Source organism: Ammospiza nelsoni, chromosome 1 (genome assembly GCF_027579445.1).
Source record: "Ammospiza nelsoni isolate bAmmNel1 chromosome 1, bAmmNel1.pri, whole genome shotgun sequence".
In the NCBI taxonomy this organism is placed as follows: Eukaryota; Metazoa; Chordata; class Aves; order Passeriformes; family Passerellidae; genus Ammospiza; species Ammospiza nelsoni.
Genome location: NC_080633.1, coordinates 23316354 through 23335768, shown reverse-complemented (window position 1 = coordinate 23335768; position 19415 = coordinate 23316354). Strand labels below are relative to the sequence as shown.

Below are 19415 nucleotides of genomic sequence, written 5' to 3'. Positions count from 1 at the left end.
TCCTCCAGCCTTACAGTCCATTAAGCTTTTCAGGACAAAATTGTCACAAAACTGAGTGTGATTGTAGATATCTTGCATAACTTACCCTGCATAGCTGCCTACTAATAGTATGATCACATTTTGTAATTATATAATTTCATGTATCTGGACTACTTTGTCAAACACAGAAAATTCCTTGCCAACTTGAAAGTCAGGGGGCTGGTTCCACCACTTTCCTAGGCAGCAGCAAAACCAACCACTCCATCATTAAACTGTAGAACTTTTCAAGACAACATTAAAATAAAATTTCTATAGCCAATATTTAACAACAGAACCAATTTGTTCATTAAAACCCTCACTATTTACAGGGAAGTCTGGGCAAACTTATTTTACACATACCCTCTAATGTTTTAAATATATCTTCTGTGTACTTACACAAAGATTTAATAAAATGGAGAGGGACATATTCAAACGCTCTAAGCCTGTAGACTGAAAAGCATCAGAAATTAATTAAGTGAAGCTAAGTTTTCACAATATATAAATAGACATTATGCCTTTTCCTAGTGGTTTTACTTCCCCACTGCTCACTTGGCAACATTTGGTATTTTCCTCTTCAGGTAAGTTTTATACAATTTACTATTAAATTACAAACATCAACACAGCAAAACTGAAATATAACTGACAAATTCTATTCAATTTCCTGGATAGAATGATACAGACTGTATCAAAACCTTGCTGATATGATATTTGTTATTAGCTTAGGTTATTTTGCATTTATGTAACATCTAGTTTAAGTTTATCAAGTTATTTTTCAATCAGAAGCTGCAACAGAACCCATAAGCAGGATGAGATGGCAAGTTCAGCTCTAGAATGATTGTATACAAATTCCAACAATAAATCCTACAAATATTTGCAAAATAAAAGAAAAATCTCACACTTTTCACATTATTTCTGACTAGCACACCAAAACAAAGACAACTAACAGACAAAACTGCACACTTCCATGACCTCTGCAGGCCAGTCCAGAACTGATATAGCAACTCCAGAGAAGCCCATCCACCCAGGAATATGATAAACAAAAGAGCAAGATCACCAGCAATGGAGAGAAAGCCCAGAGGTTACCTTTACAAAGGCAAAATTATGTGTTTATGGGGTTGATAATACAAAATCACCCCCCTGAATTCAATGTTCAGTACTATATTAAATTACTCTTTCACTACTCGCTTTCTCCTAAACTGCTAAATCCAGAAATATGTGTAGGTTTATATTAGGGAGTGGAATTAAATATATCAGTGAAAAATATGCCACACATCAAAGAGATGTATATAATCAACAATTCTGACAACATACAAAACATTTATGTCAAAAGCAAAAAGCAGCCACAGAAAGGCGTTCACTGAACCACACCAAAACACAGAAGTCACCATGTGGGTGGAAGGAGCACTTAGGGACTGATGGAGTTGCTATTGGGAGAACTTGTCCTGACATTAACATTATAATAACAGTATTAAGAAAAATAAAGTCCTTAAAGGTCAAATTCTTAACATGATCAGTACACTCCTTCCTAACCTGGTAGCAGAAAAAAATATTCTGGAAGCCAGGATGGACCTAAGAGAACTCAAGTTCAGAAAATAGTAATTAACCTCTTCTTCCCAGACTAAAAACACCAGCTAGTCTTTTCTTTAGTTCAGAAACAGGTTTTGGAGAACTGATATTGCACAGGCTCTCTTTTGCTTCAGGTAATATTTGCTAGGATACTCCTATTCATTTCAACAGGGATTGTAACCTGTAATTATCATTGTAGCAATACATGAAACACTTAGGAACATTTTAAGGCTAGTATTATCAAACCAAATTTACAAACCATGCCCAGCAGTCCCTGACAGCTGAGTACTTTTGCTTTTCTGGGACTTCAAAGGGAAATAACCCCAACAGAGCTGTCTGGATCTGCTCAGCAGTTCCTGTGACCTTTAAGGGGCACATCTGCACTCACATCTATACCTAAGCTGCTGAACATGACACCCAAATTCTCACTCGCCCCAGGCTGAGTACTCACACACTCTCACCCCAGCAAACTCCTGCTGACCCCAAAGACCCACCCAGGGCAGCTACTGCAATCTGCAGGGGCAAACACCCAGTGGAAGAAGTTCAAAGATTTCCCTTCAAAAATAAAATAATCCCTCACCTCTTCCCTCCAGAGCTGGAGTCCAGCAGAGCTGCCCTGTGGGACCAGCCAGGCACCCTTCTCTTCAGCCCAATCACAGCCCCTCCATGGCTCTGCCCATGCTCTTGTCTGTGGGGGCTCCGGGAGAAAACAGAACTGCCTGTCTGAGACAGACACAGCACCTGCTCAGACATCAAACCTCCAAACAGCCCACCAATGCTAACAGTGCCAGGGGAAAATGTCAAAACCTGTCAGAGCAGATTGGCTTTTAGAGATTTTAAGTAGTGGTTTTGTTTAAGATTTATACAGCAAAATAACAAAAATAAAGAGAAAAAATGATAGGTGACCATTTTTTGCTACAGGACATCAATGGCTGGCCAACCTTGCACTTAGATGAGATCTTGATATTTTGCCTGCTCAGCTACAACTCCTTGAATTTCTTTCTTCCTAGAGTCAGGGTCACTAAGGAGTCTATGGCAAACACTCACTCCTCAGGTAATCCCTTATTTCCTGCTGTAACAGACCCCAGCCTCACTACAAAACTGGTTCACACAAGGTTCTTTATACTCACAGAGCACTTGGCAGTAACTGCTTATTAAACTATGTATTTCTTCCCTTTCCCATCTGTGTTAAGTTTTGGCCACATTTTGCACATTTTAAGTTTTCCAGCTAGTTAATTTGGGATTTGTGTTTTACTAAGTATTATCACCGGGAATATTATTTATCAATAAAATATGTCTGAAATATTATTCTTTTCTTAAGCTCAGAAAACCAAAACACAAGAATCCAGAGACAGTAGTAACTCAGCTAACAGATTATGACTTTAGGCTTGGGGAGAAGAAACACTTGTAGAAGAATGATGGAAGCAACAAATTTCACATATACAAGTATATGAAAAGATAATGCTAAGAGAAAAACACAAGTTAAATTTGCTATAAAAAAAATCCTTCATGCCTGGACTTCCATTCATTGTACAATATGTAGGCAAACACAAGTGGTTGGATTATTCCTGTGCATTAAACAATGGTTTGCAATTTATTAATAGACAGAACAATACAAGCAAAGGAAAGCTTCCAATATCATAGAAGAATAATACAACTTTAACTCTTTCAATGGAAACATTATGGGTAATTCTACAACAACAACAGCAAAAGGCATCTCTACTTTCTGAGAAAAAACTGTGCATATTAAGGTTGTATATATGTGAACTGACCACCTCACATCACTTACATCACAGTATATACAGCATTTTTGAAGAAGGAACTCCAGCAAAATAATAATGAAAGCTTCATAAAATAATTGATGTTGGACTGAATCTTTACCCCTTAATCATATTCAGTGACAAAGAAGAAGAACCCTTTAATTGGCAAGTAGAGAAAAAGAAAACACGAACCCCTGTCAAATTAGTTATTTGATCCCACACTGATATACAGTTGATCTCTTCTTGGAGTATAATTCACATGCTGCATAAAGATAAGCATTCTCCTCTAAAAAAAAAAAGCCCCTTTGCTTTTGTCCTTAACTAGTAAAAGCAAAAACCATCTCTCATCACTCTACTGTTACCACCAGAGTTCATTTCCTTTAAATAGTAGGACATATGGTGAAATACTATTTTTTTGTTTAGCTCCAAAGGATTTCTGTTGAGAGTTAGTTTTCTATGGCTTGATCTACAACTGAAACACACTGTCAGTTAAGTAATCAGAAATAATTCTAATAATTCCATACTATGGCCACATTTTAATCTTTCTGTCTTGTACTAATGGTAACTGCTGCTCTTTTCTTCCTCTCTTTCCCTGAACATGCGGCTGCTCCAAGCTTTCATATGTTGAAATATTCCTCTAAGATCCAAACCACTGTCAACACACTCCTACATAAGCATTCACGAATGACTACCTAAAAAGACTACCTCACATTTTGTTATATTAAATAAAGACAGCGTGCAAGAGGAATAAAATCATTACAGAGGCTAACAAGGCAAAAAAAATATTCTGACGTCCATGAAATAGTATGTTTCTATAAAGGATCATTTTAATTTTATCTTCTGCCACCCAGCAAATCTGTAACTGTTACAGACATTTATTCAGATATAGCAAGATGCACAGACTTGTTAGCAGAGATGAGAAAGTGGCTGATCACGTCCTTCACTCACTCATCCCAGAGGGCGTTCAGCCAAGCATGTATCGGAAAAAATTGCCCATACTATCTTCTTAATACAATTATAAATAAGGCTGCCAGAAAGAGAGATACAAAGCTGTACCGAGAAAAGCACGGCTTTTAAGCCTTCCCCTACCTTTTCCCTGGTATTTACAAACCGCAGGCAGTACTGCTGGGGAATCTCACCAGGGTGGCTGCCGAGAGGTCTCATGTGGCGTTCCCAGCTTCCCACCGCCTCCCTCTGCCTGGATGTTAAGCAATCCCGAGAAAACCCACCCTGACATGCACCGAATGAATCCTGCTCAAGTTGGAAGCATGTGATAGCTAGGCTTCAGGTTGAAACAGGAAACCCCAGCACCCAATTAATCCCAGAGATTTAAACAAGCCCCATCTTACCGTTTTGCTGTTGCCCAGATCAGGTCAGATTCACCTGCAACTCTTTGGCATCCCTCTAGCAATGTTAGTGTTTGCAGTCAGGCCAGGCTCATTCAGCAACTGAATTCACAACATCTTTCTGCACTAGCAAGCTGAAATGGTACGGCTGTACTACAGCTAAGAAAGGGGGAAATCTAAAGCAGCAAACAAAGAAATCCCTCAAGACAGGGTAATCCCAGTGGAGTAGAATATAAAAGGTACAGATAAGCACCGAGGGTACAATATTTCTCTGTCTAAATTTCATCAGCAATACTATGCTCTTTCTAAAAAGATTTTTTTTTTAAATATATGATGGACTTGCCTGTAGAGTTCCCAGAAAGGCAGAGTATCCAGGCTCTGCAGCAGCATTGCAGCCAAAGTAACCATGCATATGCTATCTAGGCAATTTACAGCAGTCTTTTCGAAAAGATATTGATTTACAGTGTAGCACTGCCTCAACCCAACACAGAACTGCAGCCAAAATAGCTAACGGTGATTTCAGAGGAATTAAGGGGAAAAACTCAACATTCAATAAAAGGATGAAACAAATCATTCTCAATTCTGTCCCAGCCCTGAAAGATATCAGCAAGTTCTAGAGTGACAAAATGACATTATAGAAATAATCTATGGGCCCCTGGAAACAAGCACTATGAATACCACTATCCACTTTTACATAAACAATAAATATTAAAAAGTATTTAAAATTTATTGAGTCAAAATAGGAACACTCAAGTTACTTTCAGCATTTTGAGGATGAAACCTACTATTTAATTTATAAATGCACAAAATACACAAAGCTGTGAGTAAGCAATAGACATTTACTCCGTGCTGGGAATCCACTACTCAGCCCAAGAAAGCTTGAGTGTGGCAGGAGGGAAAAGGGGGCAGCAGGAGCAAACCCTGGCAAACCCTGAGAGAGAGCTTCTCCAAAAAGGAGGCAGCGCATCTTCTCCATCTCCTACTCCTACAGCAACCCCTGCTGGCCTGTGCTTCAGATGGCTCCTGGCTCCCCAGAAATCTCCTGGGGTTGGGGGAGCACTGGGCAGACTGTACTAGGATAGGGAACAGTAATGTGTGCATCAGTGAAACCTTCAGGAGGAGATGAACGCAGCTCAGCTGAGATGGCATCTTCAACATCCTGAAATAGTTTTCATTTCTATGTAATTATGAGCTACAATGAACTAGCAGGCAAAACACAGCCCTGGCTCACACCCCAGGCTCCAGTGCCCCTCATCACAGAACCATTGGAAATGGGTTCCCCTGTAGAGCTCCACTTTGAAGAAAGCAGAGTGAGCTGAAACTCAACTCATTAGAGTTTGAGCACCATAGTCACCAAGCCTTACACATGTTGACTTACTTGCTCTCACCTGAACCTAGCATCAGTGGCACCAGCAACATATAAAACTGAATGCCATTAGCAAATTCTAAAGGATGATTCCAAACTTATGTAGTAGTTATCTTTTCCTCTCCTTTTCCCAGCCTTAGTCACAGGGGCATCTCCAGACTTCTCAGTTTGCCAGTTTGGTTTCTAACCAGATTGGCAGCTTCAGATCTCCTGAAAAAATAGGACTTCCACTCTCTTGAACAAAATTTTCTTCTCCTCTCTCTCTCTCAAGTGTGAGGCCCAGAAGAAAACATGAAGAATTTCCAGTTGAAATTATGAGAAAATACTTTCACAATGTTTACAATTCTTGACCTTATTCTGTCAACAATAAATTTGTCTGAGGTTGAGGAAGAACAGGACAGAAGGATGCTCAGGAGAAAGAAAAAAAAAGATAGTGAGTAAGCACCAGCAAAGACCAATATGTGCCAAAAGGCAGGCACCATGTTAAGGGAAAAGGGGCAGACAGCCATGGAAAGAGGAAACACAGGCAAAAAAGACAAGCCAGAAAAACAGGGAACTGCATTCCAGAGGCAAAGAATGTATTGGGCCAAGGGAGAATGAAAGCAAGTCAAACATCCTGCAAAGTTATAGAATCACAGAATATGCTGAGTTAGAAAGGACCCACCAGGATCAATAAAGTCCAACTCCTAGCCCTGCACAGGACCATCCCCAAGGATCACACCATGTGTCTGAGAGTGTTGTCCAAACACTTCCTGAACTCTGTCAGGCTGGTGCTGTGACCACTTCCCTGGGGAGCTGTTCCAGTGCCCAGCCACCCTCTAGCTGAAGAATCTTTTCCTAATATCGAACCAAAACCTCTCTCCCCCACCTTAATACCCTTCTTTTGGGTCCTGTCACTGGTCACCACAGAGAAAAGATCAGCACCTTCTGCTTCCTTTTTTGAGGAAGTTCTGGACTGCAGTGAGGTCTCCCCTCAGTCTCTTCTTCAGGCTCAACAGACCAAGTGACCTCAGCCACTCCACATACAGCTTCCCCCTAGATGGTCATCCACCATCTCTGCAGTCCTCCTTTGGACATTCTCTAGGACCTTTCTATCCTTATATTGTGGCACCCAGAGCTGCCCCCAGCACTGGAGGTGAGGCCATCCCAGGGCAGAGGGACAATCCCTCCCTTGCCGGCTGTCGATGCTGGGCCTGATGCCCCCAGGACACGGCGGGCCCTCCTGCCTGCCAGGGCACTGCTCATTCACATTCAACTCACCATTGACCAGGACCCCCATGTCCCTTCCTGCAGGGCTGCTTTCCAGTCATCCTCCAGTCTGTCCATACTTGATTGAGCCACTCCAGATGCAAAACCTGGCACTCACCCTTGTTAAACTTCATACAGCTGATTATTGCCAAGGCATCTTACTTTCTCTAAATCTCTCTCTGCAGGGGCTTTCTGCAGTGAGATAAAACTCACACAAACTTCCCACAATTAAAAGTCAAATATTTTTACTGTATTGAAAAAAAATGAAAAAAAGATCTATTTATTTTATTAAAGCCCTTCTTGTTGGCTTTGTCTTTGACCTTCCTCAAAAGATTCAATTCAAGGTGGCCTTTGTCTTTTGTAAGTGCATGCTTGGAAGATACATCTGTATTCCTTCCCCAATACTTGTTCTCAGTTCTACCTTCTATTTAATTCCTTTTCACATTTGACTCTTGTTAGGAAGTCTTTGTTCACCCATGCAGGCTTCCCAGCATTTTTGCTTGACTTCCTATTATTGTTATCCCACTCCTTCTCCTCTGCTAGCCCCATCCCTTGCCCCAGTCCCAACACCATTTGCAGACTATGGTTGAACATAACTTAGCTCAAGCACAAATATGTGCTCCGCTGGCCATGGTACCACAGAGAGGGTTGGGGAACCTGGCAAAGGATATCTAGAATTAAGAACGGAGTTGATGGAACACACAAAGACCCCATACAGCATGGGTCAGGGTTTCTTCCAAGGGGGTGGGAGAGTAACTAATCTAAAAAAAGCTTCAATACAACAACTAAAAAAAAGTCAGATAACTATGGAGTTCAATTTAGATTTTAAAACTCTCCCTGGAAGCCACTTGCAAGTACAAGTTTCACATTATCAGTACTTTAAGTCCTGCCAACAGTTTCATCCCAGGGCAGACTGCAAAATGCTATGTGGCACTTGGGAGCAGTTCTTCACCTATAAGGAGGTATCTTTGGAGCTTTTCAAGATAATAGCAAATTGCTACTCTTAAACCAGAGAAATTACACAATGTCACAGCTCTGATGGTTAATTACCTAAAAATGCAAGCCATCATTCAGTAATATGGCATAGCAAAAAAATGCCAGTAGTTACTTCTGTTCTGTGTGATCATACTACAGACTAGTAAAATGAACTTGAAAGTAATATCCCATTTCCATTAGTCTGCACTGAGTCATCTGAGAGAATGGGAGACAGGAAGCAAGGGAGAAAGGCAGATAATACTTCCCTCCTCTTCAAGGAGTAATAACCAAATGCAGTAATGTGTAAAAGTTTCATACATCCATATGAGCTCTTTTTCTCTTCATAGAAGAAAAGGCACAGCTAAGGAGAGCCACTGCTTCTCAATACAATCCTTTCCATTTTGACAACTGCAGACTCAATATAGAAGGAAAACATGAACACTTCTGAAAATTTACTCACTTGTGAGAGTCATTTAGACATCTACCCAGCCACTTCACAAGCCACTGATAATTTTTCATTAAGAAATTATTTAACAAGACAGTTAAGAAGTTGTGTCTAGAAACTGAGTGCTGGGTGCAACATCTGTCCAACCCCAGTTCATATCCTTGCTGTCACAGGTGACCATAAAATATGACCCCCTTCCTTAAACCTGAGAATTTAGAGTTTGAGTTAGAATACATAAAGTACAAGGAGACACAACCTTAATAAAACAATCCAGCAATGATACAAATTCATTTAATGCAAAGAAAATAATTTTTATCTTAACATGGCAAGTGAAGCAGTGGTAATGTTGCACAATGGAATGCATGACAAGTTATTCCAAGTACAACATGCTGTTAAACTTGCTTTGCAATACCAACAGTTGCACTATACCAGATGCATTCTCTGGTCTGGTAGAACATCACTAAAAAAGTTACTGTCTGAAACAAAATACAATGCAACAGAGTGCCAATTAGTTTTGCAGCTTTTAAGACAAATAAGAGATTTTGTGGGCTTAGGGACTGATTCCATACACAGTTTGCATTACAAAGCCTCCCATAGTTTCTCTATGAGCTCTTTTTGTTCCTCAATTTGTCCTTTTATAATCCACAGTTTGGGGAAGTCCTCATAGTGCTTCAAGGCTTCCTGACAGAGCTTCTGGGCTACAGCAACGTTCTCAAGCACCCATTCCAACTTCACAGATTTCACAGAGACCCTTGCTGTGGGGGCACTGCTGTGAGCCTTTGCCTCCTTGCTCTTTCATAGTCCTTGTTCTCTGACTCAAGCTTCATGGCAGCCAGCCAGATGTCCTCACTGTTGGGGTTGCCCTGGAAAAACAGGGCCAAGATGCTTCTGGCTGCTGGCACATCTCCTGCCAGCCACTTCAATTCAGCTCCCGTGAGCCACAGCACTTCTGCTTTGGGACAGTGAGCAACAGCTCTCTGCAAAAGAGCCTCCAAGGATTCTCTGGTCCCATGGTTCTTTTCAAAGTAGACTGTTTGCAACCACACATTCTTCTTGCTTGGGAAAACTTGCAAGAAATAAGCATAAATGGCTCAGGCATGCTCCAGAACACTGTGAACAACACAGCTGTTTGCATTTTCATCCAGGTTCGTTTTGATCTTCTTCAATCCTAATCCCAATCACAGCTGGCACGATTGCCTGGCCTGTGGACACACTTCCAGCTTTATCACATTGTTCAGCACTTTGTATCTGGTGCTCTCTGTTGAGTTCCACAATCCAGAAGTGACAAACCATCAGAATGTTCCCCTGGGCCTTGTTAAGGACTTTGAGGATTCTCACATGTCTCCAGCCTTGCAGCACCAGCCATGGTTCAGCACCAGCTGGAAAGCACTCAGCCCTGCTCAGCATGGCCCTGGCATCCTCAGGCTGCCCCAGCTCTATAACTGCTTTCCACAAATGCACCAAGTTTGGAACATGCTCAAGGGCTGTCCCAAGGACACATTTCTTGGCACAGATATCCATCTCCAGCTCTGCTGCTCTGATATAAATCCAGAAAGGCCATGGAAGGTGCTGGACAGCCTGGGCAACAACAGCCTTCGCTGTATCTCCAGACTGAAGCTGAGCAGCTTCCAACCAAATATCTTCAGTCTTAGGACACATCTCTGTTCCTTTCAAGATGTCGTTTCAAGCCACTGGGAGTTTGGCAGTGATCTCCTCTAGTTGGGCTCATGCTATCCAGGCTGGTGGATGGTGAGGATTGCTCTCTTGGACAGATTTCAGGAATAAGCAGGCTTTTTTCATATCATCAATATATCCTCCATGTGTGGGAATCATGGAATTCAAGTCTGTCAAATATCCTTTCAGGCCCACTACAGTCCAGCCACTCACAGACTGACACCTGGCTTAGCTTCATATCCATCAAGGTGCTCCTGGCTTGGCCAATCTTCTTCATATCCAATTCACCTGTCCCAAGTGTCATCAAGCCTGGTGTCATTCCTTCTGGGTATGCCATATTCATTCCCCCTAGATATGGAGTATTCAATCCCCCAAATTGTGGCTCATGTGGGTCCATGGAAGTATGATTCTCTCCTGACTGTAAACGCTTTGCAGAGAAGCTGTCAGGGACAGGAGTCAGCTTCTTATACCGAGGATTCCTCTGATGCTAGCTCCCAGCATCACCAGCCTCTGGAATACTCAGTCACTCCTCCTCAGTAACCTCTGCTAACTTCTGTTTCAAGTCTGAGAACTGCTGCTGAATTTTAGGTTGTTCCATATGGTATTCTCCTATTTTCTCTTTTTCCTGTTTGCTTCTCCTTTCTGCCTTCATCCATCCTCCAAATCCACATCAATAGCATCTGTTTCCTCATCACCTTTTTTATAGGGGCCACTTGAGAACAGGCTCCCAGCGTAGCCATTGAAATCATCATAATTAGTGTCATTCAAGTTCTCATCTTCATAATTTGTGGGTTCTGCCTGGTTCTGCTTCCTCTGGTCCCCCACAGTTCTCTTCCCCAGCATGGCATGTTGGTCATCCACAGGGTCACTGGCACCACAAGCAGGGCTGATGTCAGAGTGCGTGCTGAAACCTGTGGCTCTGCAGCCCAGCCCCAGCAGTAGCCCAGGATTAGCTTCTTCAGTGGTGTCCCAAGTCCCTAAAACGCCCAGCTTATATCTGGTCAGATTCAGGCAGGAATGCCCAGCACCTCCCCAGAGTGGGGAATTTCACAATGGAATGATGTAATACTGTAAGTCATAGGATATTTTGGGAAGACTTTGATGGCCTAGGTGGTTACAGCTGTCCAGTGGGGCTGTATGGCCCATTGGCAGAGAGGACCCCCTTAGGCTGAGTTACCTTAGTTACCACAGCTGAGTCAATTTGTGAGACAGAAACACAACCGACCTCGCACCCAAGGGTTTGCCTCTTTCCCTTATCAAACACCCAGCTTGCAGCCTTAGGCCTGGGTGTGCACTGGGCAGCAACAACCCACTGCTGCAAACAGCCCACTATTAACTGTTCATCAGGAGTAATGTAGATGGGAGTAGAATGCATAGCTTGGTTACACCCCACAATGTAACAGGACACCCAGAGAGCTGACAATACTCATGTTTGCAATCAAAAAAAAATTAAAAAAAAAACCAAACCAAAACCACACTAACCAGGAAAGGATAGTAACATTTCCATGGCATACATTTTTATGATGAATACTAGAGGCAGACTTCACAAAGTTTGTCTTTAGAGACAATTATAAAGAAATAATAACTTTTAATAACAATCAGTATAAATCCTAGGGATGAATCCCTGAAAATGTTTCATTTTTGAGTTACATATATTGCTACAATGGATCTCCTAGAGGGACAAAGCTCAGTGATACCCTATTTCAAAGTCATCCACAGTGTTTTAGCTGGGAGAAAAAAGCTTTCCAGAAATTAATTAAAACTTAAAACAATGAGTTCACCTTCATCTCTTTCTTAAGTTTAAATATGTTATGCACCAACATTCTCATCTTTGAAAGCACTGGAGTTTAGCCTCCCTTCATTTTCACTTTGAGATACTCACATGAAAGGCTTTGGGTTTGGGTCCATATTGGGACCAGTGTTATTAAATATCTTCACTAATGGCATCGATGAAGGGATCAAGTGTACCCTCTGCAAATTTGCTGATGACACCAAGCTGAGTGATGCAGCTGACACGCCTGAAGGACAGGATGCCATCCATCCAGAGGGACCTGGACAAGCTCGAGAAGTGGCCCTTGGGAGTCCCATGGGGTTCAACACAATCAAGCGCAAGGTGCTGCCCCTGGGCTGGGGTAACCCCCAGTGTCCATCCAGGCTGGGGATGAAGGGATTGAGAGCAGCCCTGCCCAGAGGGACCTGGGGGTGCTGCTGGGTGAGAGGCTGGACATGACCCAGCCATGGGCACTCACAGCCCAGAGAGCCAAACGTGTCCAGGGCGGCACCCAGAGCAGCCTGGGCAGCAGGGCAGGGAGGATTTGTGCCTCTGCTCTGCTCTGGGGACAGAGACCCCACCTGGAACTCTGCACCCAGCCCTGGGGTCCAGCACAGGAAGGACATGTACTGTGTCATTTCTGTTTTATGAGGCTTAATATTTAATGTATTTATAAAAACAGTATTCCTTCAATAAGTCCATGACAGCTATGGTTTTGTTCTCCTTTCTTTTCCTACTTGTTTCTGAAGGTTTACCTGTTTTTCAGGGCACTGCTTAACACCTAACCACTATTTTCACACTATTGTCCCATGATCCTACAATTCCTACCCAGAATAATGTAATTTGTTTAGACTCACCATTACACATGCATAGCTGCAGTTAATTTCTCCATGTGCATTGGTTTATACATATCAGCATGAAATATCATTACCATTTTATCACCCAAATAATCTATATTGCAAAATCCCTCCAGACTGCAAAATTTTTGGCAATTCAACTAAATAACCTTTTTTAATACATCATTTTTTCATCCCTCTTCCATGTCTTTCTCTCCTACCTGGAGGGTCAGTTGCTATTCCCCTCTAAGTCTCAAAAATGGATGTTTTACCAGTTCTGCATGGCATACACAGCACACATGACAGATGTAGAACCATCACACAAATCACAATGACTGGAAAAACTGATGATAGCAAAACACTGAGCTAGATGGGGGCACGACATGAGATTAAACAAGTTTCTAAATAGAAACACTCAAGCAACCCCTGATTTAAGAATATTTTTGGTTCTCATGACAAAATATGAGAGGCAGCTGTAAGAATCATCTCCCCTCCTTCCAGCTCTGTTTGTCTAGCAGGCTGCACTACCTCATGGACAAGGGTTTCACTGCAGTCACCTGCACTTTTGTTCTTTACTAATCAAATTGGCACAGAATGATGACCAGCAAAAAGGCACATCAAATCTCCAAGTGCTGCAGTGCTGAGTCAAGCATCCCAGGAGACAAGCACCAGAAGTGCAGGTATTGCACTAATATTCCTCTGTTCTTTGGTTAAATACAAAGGGTTGGTTTTGACCTATAAAACCCTTTACAGTCTGGGTCTACCCCCTTGCAGACTGCTTCTCTTGTCCTCTTTTATCTCAGTAACTCAGACAAGAGGGCTGCATTCACCTGGGCATTCTCACTGAAGGGCACTTCAGTCCAGAAACTGATAAAGCTTTAATGCATGTTGAGCAGCTTATCTATTTTCCCAGGACTTCTTAGGTGAGAAATAGAAAGAATCTCAGGAGCAGTGAGCTGCTGAAGATAAAAAAACTTCAGAAAGGACAAGAGAAAAAAGCCTCTTCCACATACTATTAAAAATACTTCTACAAAATACAGTTAGTGGTGGTACAGCTGCTGCAGCTTAAATGTTCACAGAGCACCCATCCCCACAGAGTATTTCACCTAAGAGGCTTTTTCCTTCCCCAGACCATCTCTTTCTATAGCCCTAGAGCTGTTACAGTGTGTTCTAAAATAGACTCCCTATTGTCCCATGATCTTCTTAAGTAGAAGAACATGGATTTTCATGTGATGGAGCACAGTGGTTGCAGAGGGTTGGGACAGATTTATACACCAAGAGATTTATTCAAGAGCAAATATGTGGCCTATAAAAAAATACAAGAAGTCTCCAAAGCTTTCACAATTTCAAAAGGAGCAAAATATTGATTTCAGAGGGTGAAGTGAATTTTCCTTACCTTGTTTCATTAATTTTTTGAAAGGAAATTTTCAAGGAAACATGCTGTTTCAGTCTACCAAATTTAAATTCAAATGAAACTTCTTTTGGTTAAATGACAAAAAAAAAATACATAGATTAAATTATCTAGCTTCTATCTATCTATCACTCTTGTAACAAACTGAAGAATCCTATTACATGAGGAAAGGGAAAAATTAAGGTCTGTGACAAACAAGGGGAATGATTCCATAGAACTGACAGGCTGAAGGCAGTGAATGGACACCTCCTTCCACTTAAATCACTGCTACAGGACTTACAGCACAATGTTTCAAGCCAAAAACTCTCCAAAATTCTTCATTTAGTTGTGCATGAGAGCTCTCTGTAGTACTAAGGTGTGGGAGGGGCTTCCAAACAGTGAGAGAAATTTGGGTAGAGATGGCCTCCCTGTTGAGAGGCTCGTCACCTTTCCAGAGACTGAGGTAAGGCTGATTGGCATTTCCCTGCATCCACCTTGCCACCCCTTCCAAAGGCCTGGATGGTGTTTGCTTTTTTCCAGTCTCTTGGACTGATTATCATCACCTTCCAAAGCTGATCACGAGCAGCCTCCCCATGGTGTCCAACATATCTCTCTTCCATTCATGCATGCACAAAACCTACTTGCAAAATCTTCTGGTGGGGGGAAAACCTCAAACCTGGTGCTATATTTAATTTGTGACTGATTTAACAGAAGATTACTATGAAAATTATTCTTACTCTACCATAAAACAAAGTCAAATCCCCTTGAAGCAATAATTCTCACAATCTAAGATGTCCCATGGCTATCTACACACAGTTACAATGATAATAATGTACTCTTACCTTTTTTTCTAGAAAAAAACAAAATTCTCAAAAAATGAGACAACATGAGCCATACAACTCATGGACTAAACCATGTAGCAGCAAACACACTTCCTTAGAAACTTCTTGTAAGAAGCAGAGTCACTGATGCTTGATTATTCTGTTGTTCTTTCAAATAGTAAGATGTCTTTTTAATTGATACTTAAAAATAAAATTAGCATTGCCCTAGCAGCTTAGTCATTAAAATAGGTCTTCACTCTACTAGACTCTTAACAGACAGAAAAGCAATTTTTTTGTTCACAAAACCTCTTACAGCATGAGGAGCAAAACAAAAGTTTTACCATAAAACCAATAGTGCATTTAATTTTGAATAGTAAGTGGAAAAAGAAGTTTAAAGTAGGAGAAGCATGATAACATATAAATTATGATTCCCCCAGAGTGTTTCAAGGATAAACTGCAACCTAAAGTTTAACTGAGGAAAGGTTTGAAGGCCTCAGAAATGTAAATGCCGCAGAACACCTCTTTTGAGGTATGATTCCCAACAGAAGTGGGAGAGCCTTTATGCATAAGGTTCTTCAGCATAAAATTATGGCTGCTCTCTGACAAAATTTTAAACAAAAATTACTGAAAAAATCCTTAAATGCTTTTAGAACTTATAATATTGAGGGCTTATATGTCTAATAGAATATCTGTCTATCCTCAGGAAAGATTACAGAAAATATCTGAAATCTAAAAATATAGTACAAGCAGAAACAATTACTAGAGCAATAAAAATTCAGACAAGAAGAATTCAAACAAAGATTCCACTGGAAGCCACAGTGGTATAAAAAAAACCCAAGAAAAGATCACTTTAAAATGTCTTATGGCTGCCTTTGAATTTCATATGCCAAACACAGATCTGACACTTCCAAAATAAACCGTTTCTATTTGAAATGTTGCAATAAAAATACACATCTCATGCTCTATGCTTATACCAGGAGTGTTTATATTCCTGGGGAGTCCCATTAACCTGTGTGCAACCAGTATGCTGAGAGATAAACATACCAAAGGCTGGTTGTTCTTTAACCACCCACAACAGCACGAGCCACCAATTACAATACATGCACAGACGGCTAATGGGTTTTATCACAGTTTTCACAAGTCTGGGAAGGGGGACACCACCTTTCCCCACTTCTGAAGGTTAGTACAGCAGCACAGAACCAATTCACGTGTTGAGGCCCCTCAGGTCTTGTTGCCCTACTTGGTCAAACAAAAACCAAAAACTTGCATTGTAGTTTACATGATATGCTCAACACCCTGATTAAATTATATGTAGGCCTTCAGTACATACATTGACTTTCTCTGTTATTTATGAAATGCTAAGAAGATTGCCACATATGACAAATTCTAAACACTTGAGAACAGTATAAAGTTGATAAGACTTGCAATTAATTTGTCAGGAATGGCAACACTGAAACCCATTAAAATAAATGCAAGAAACAGCTTCAAAGCTAAAGGTAATTTTAACCAGGCATTGTGGTTCAAATCTATTGTATGTAACATTATTTCTTCCTCTAAAATACCTGATGATATAGATCTCTCTCACCTATATTGTTAACAGGAGGACTAGATCACAGGCTTCTGTAATTAAGTTTAAACAGCAACAGCAGTAAGAGCTTCTGTCCCAAAATCAGCTGTGTCTAAGCTCTGCATATGAATGAGATTCACACCTATTTGCTGAAACAGAACAGGGAGACTGAGGACTCCACGGAGAGATCTGAAACCCCTAAAGGACCTCCAAATACTAGAGATCACCTTCTCCCACAGTCCTGGACTCTTGTCCAGCTCCCTGAAAATTGCTTCTGATCCTGCCTTTGCTCCTAGCCCTCCATACCACTCTTGCTTTCATCCCCCACACATAGCCATAGACCCCAACGTGCTTTTCCAATATCTTCCTGAATCCTCCAAATTCCTTATTAGGCTCCTTTCTCTTGGAGGATATTTCATATTCTATGTTTCATATACTAGAAGCACTGAATATATTCAGGGGAATAAACAGGGGAATGACCTGAATCCTGAGGGGATAAGTCCAGCAGCAGTCTGACTCTGTCCCTTTCCAGATGGAAGTTCCTTTTTGTGCTTTAGCACATGCACAGGTCCATTAAGGAATTGCAGTGTGCTTTTACAATAGGAAATACTAGAAAATTTCAGTTACGATTTATCAGGTCTCCAATATGCATTAATTAAGAGTATTTTCAGCATGTCAGTTTCAGGAAAAGCTGCATAAAATGACAAAAGCAGAAAAAAACCCTTGAGAATAAAGTCTAACCCTTTCCAAACTAAGTGTTTGAGAAAATGAGGATGTATAATTTGTAAAATTGCCAATCCTTCCTACACCTCCTTAACTTTCCCAAAAACTGGCATCTGAAAAGTGATGCTGCAAACAGTGTGGCTTGCAGAATGCGCGTGCTGTCAAGTCAGGAAAATAGTTCTGTCTGCCTCAACATGGACTCTAGGATGTACCTGTACTCCTTCATGAACATGCAGAGCAGAATGCAAGCAGAAGAATTTGGAAATTTTTTCAGCATAAAGAATAAAGGGTGCCCTCCATCTCACCCTCAAAAGTTTATACTCATTTTTAGACAGGGCTATTTCTGCTTCAAACAAGCACTGAACCTAAAATGACTCCATTTTTTGATAGGCCTTATTGACCATGTATTTTTTTAAAAACAGCTGGCAATTACAGGTCAAGCAATTCAAATCTATCTTTAAAAAGTACTGCTAAATAATGTTGGCTCTCTGAGGACTGCTTATTAATAGGATTACCAGCAGAGTTGCCAGTAGTATTTACAGAGGTCTGAAATAAATTCTTGTCCTATACTGGAATAGTTAGACTGTCCTTTTCTTATCCTTGCTCTTCCCTGCCAGTAGCAGATGCCTTTTCACTAAAGAAATGGAGCAGTCTTTGCAGACACATCATTCCCAGGATCATGCCAGGCCAGAGCCCTGCCACTTCCCAAGCTATTTCAATGGAGATGAAGTAAGAAATGCTCTTTCACAAGACGGGGAGTTTAGTTCATGAGACCATGTGCCAGCCTGGGAAATACAAGTTTCCAAGTTGGTATGTTGTTTTATAGGATCTCAAACTTCAAGGGGTTTGGACTTGAGATTTGCTTGTGCTAAATTAATACTTTAGCCTCTCTTCTGACTATGCTAACTGCATTCCCCTAAAGCTCAAATTTTGAGAGGGCAGGGGGCAAGCTATCATTGAATATACAACTGCATAATATGGCATGAACAGTAGCAAACCACACAGATCAAGTGCACCCCTGAGGTCACTTTCAAGAAATATTCATTTACATTTTTTAATTGCTACTTTCCATTTCAAACTCAGGTAATATAAACAACATTAAGCCTGCCCTTATCAAACAGATGTTCTTGAACCAAAAACTGAAGTTAAAGTAATAAAAAAATGAATACCAATTAAAGGTATGAACCCATTTCCATACAATGGACAAGGAAGCCTTATATTAGTACTAGAACAAAACACCTAAGAGGAGATTTCTAAAAACACAAGTTAAAATCAGACAATTAAAAAACCCCACTTCATTATATAAACAAAGTTAAAGACCCACAAACCCAGGTCTTCCTTTAGCAGAGGCCAATCCATGAAGATACATGAAACAGAACCATTAATACACACATAGTGTGAAAACAAAGACCACCTCAAAATAAAGCCAACACTTAAAAAACAACCAAAAAAACTCAAACACATAAGATTTATATCTAAAGTACTACATGCATTCCCTGAATCACATGTTATATATAACTAGCATGCTTTAATTCATGTAAATACTTTCTGAAGTAACCCAGATGTTAATGTAAGTTTGACATAAGTCCAACTAATATATTAATACGATAAATTTTGACTACTCCCCTTATTCTTAAAGTAAACAACTATAGCTAGGGAAAAGGTAGGGTGGTGCAGTTACCTGGTAATTTGCAGTGCAATGTGTGGTCTTACAATAATAAAGTATCTTCAGAGCAGAACCAAGTAGTAGAAAAAGGGCTTTTCCTTAGACTGTCTCATGAAGGCCTTTATACTTAAAGCATCAGAAATAAAGTGCTCCTTCATAAGAAGGTGCCAAACTTTAATCTTGGCAAAGGTTCATTTCATTGTTTTTGACCAAAAGGCTAAAAAAACTACATGAATCCAAAAA

General features: G+C 40.8%; 1 protein-coding gene and 1 pseudogene across 6 annotated transcripts in view; both read right to left on the bottom strand.

Moving 5' to 3' along the window:
* CDK14 (cyclin dependent kinase 14) overlaps positions 1-19415 on the bottom strand; it is a 326690-nt gene that overhangs the window by 255078 nt on the left and 52197 nt on the right. The window contains exon 1 of one of the 6 annotated variants that reach the window (XM_059469283.1): positions 4694-4767. The exons of 4 other annotated variants lie outside the window; for them this stretch is intronic. Coding sequence is in view for 1 of the 2 variants with exons in the window: in XM_059469262.1 (XP_059325245.1) it covers positions 4434-4508 (75 nt within the window). In the remaining variant the exon portion in view is untranslated. Of the gene's footprint in view, positions 1-4433; positions 4528-4693; positions 4768-19415 lie in introns of those variants that run through there. One more of the 6 variants, XM_059469262.1, reaches the window with a different exon arrangement.
* On the bottom strand, positions 9304-11773 carry LOC132070105 (pre-mRNA-processing factor 6-like; annotated as a pseudogene).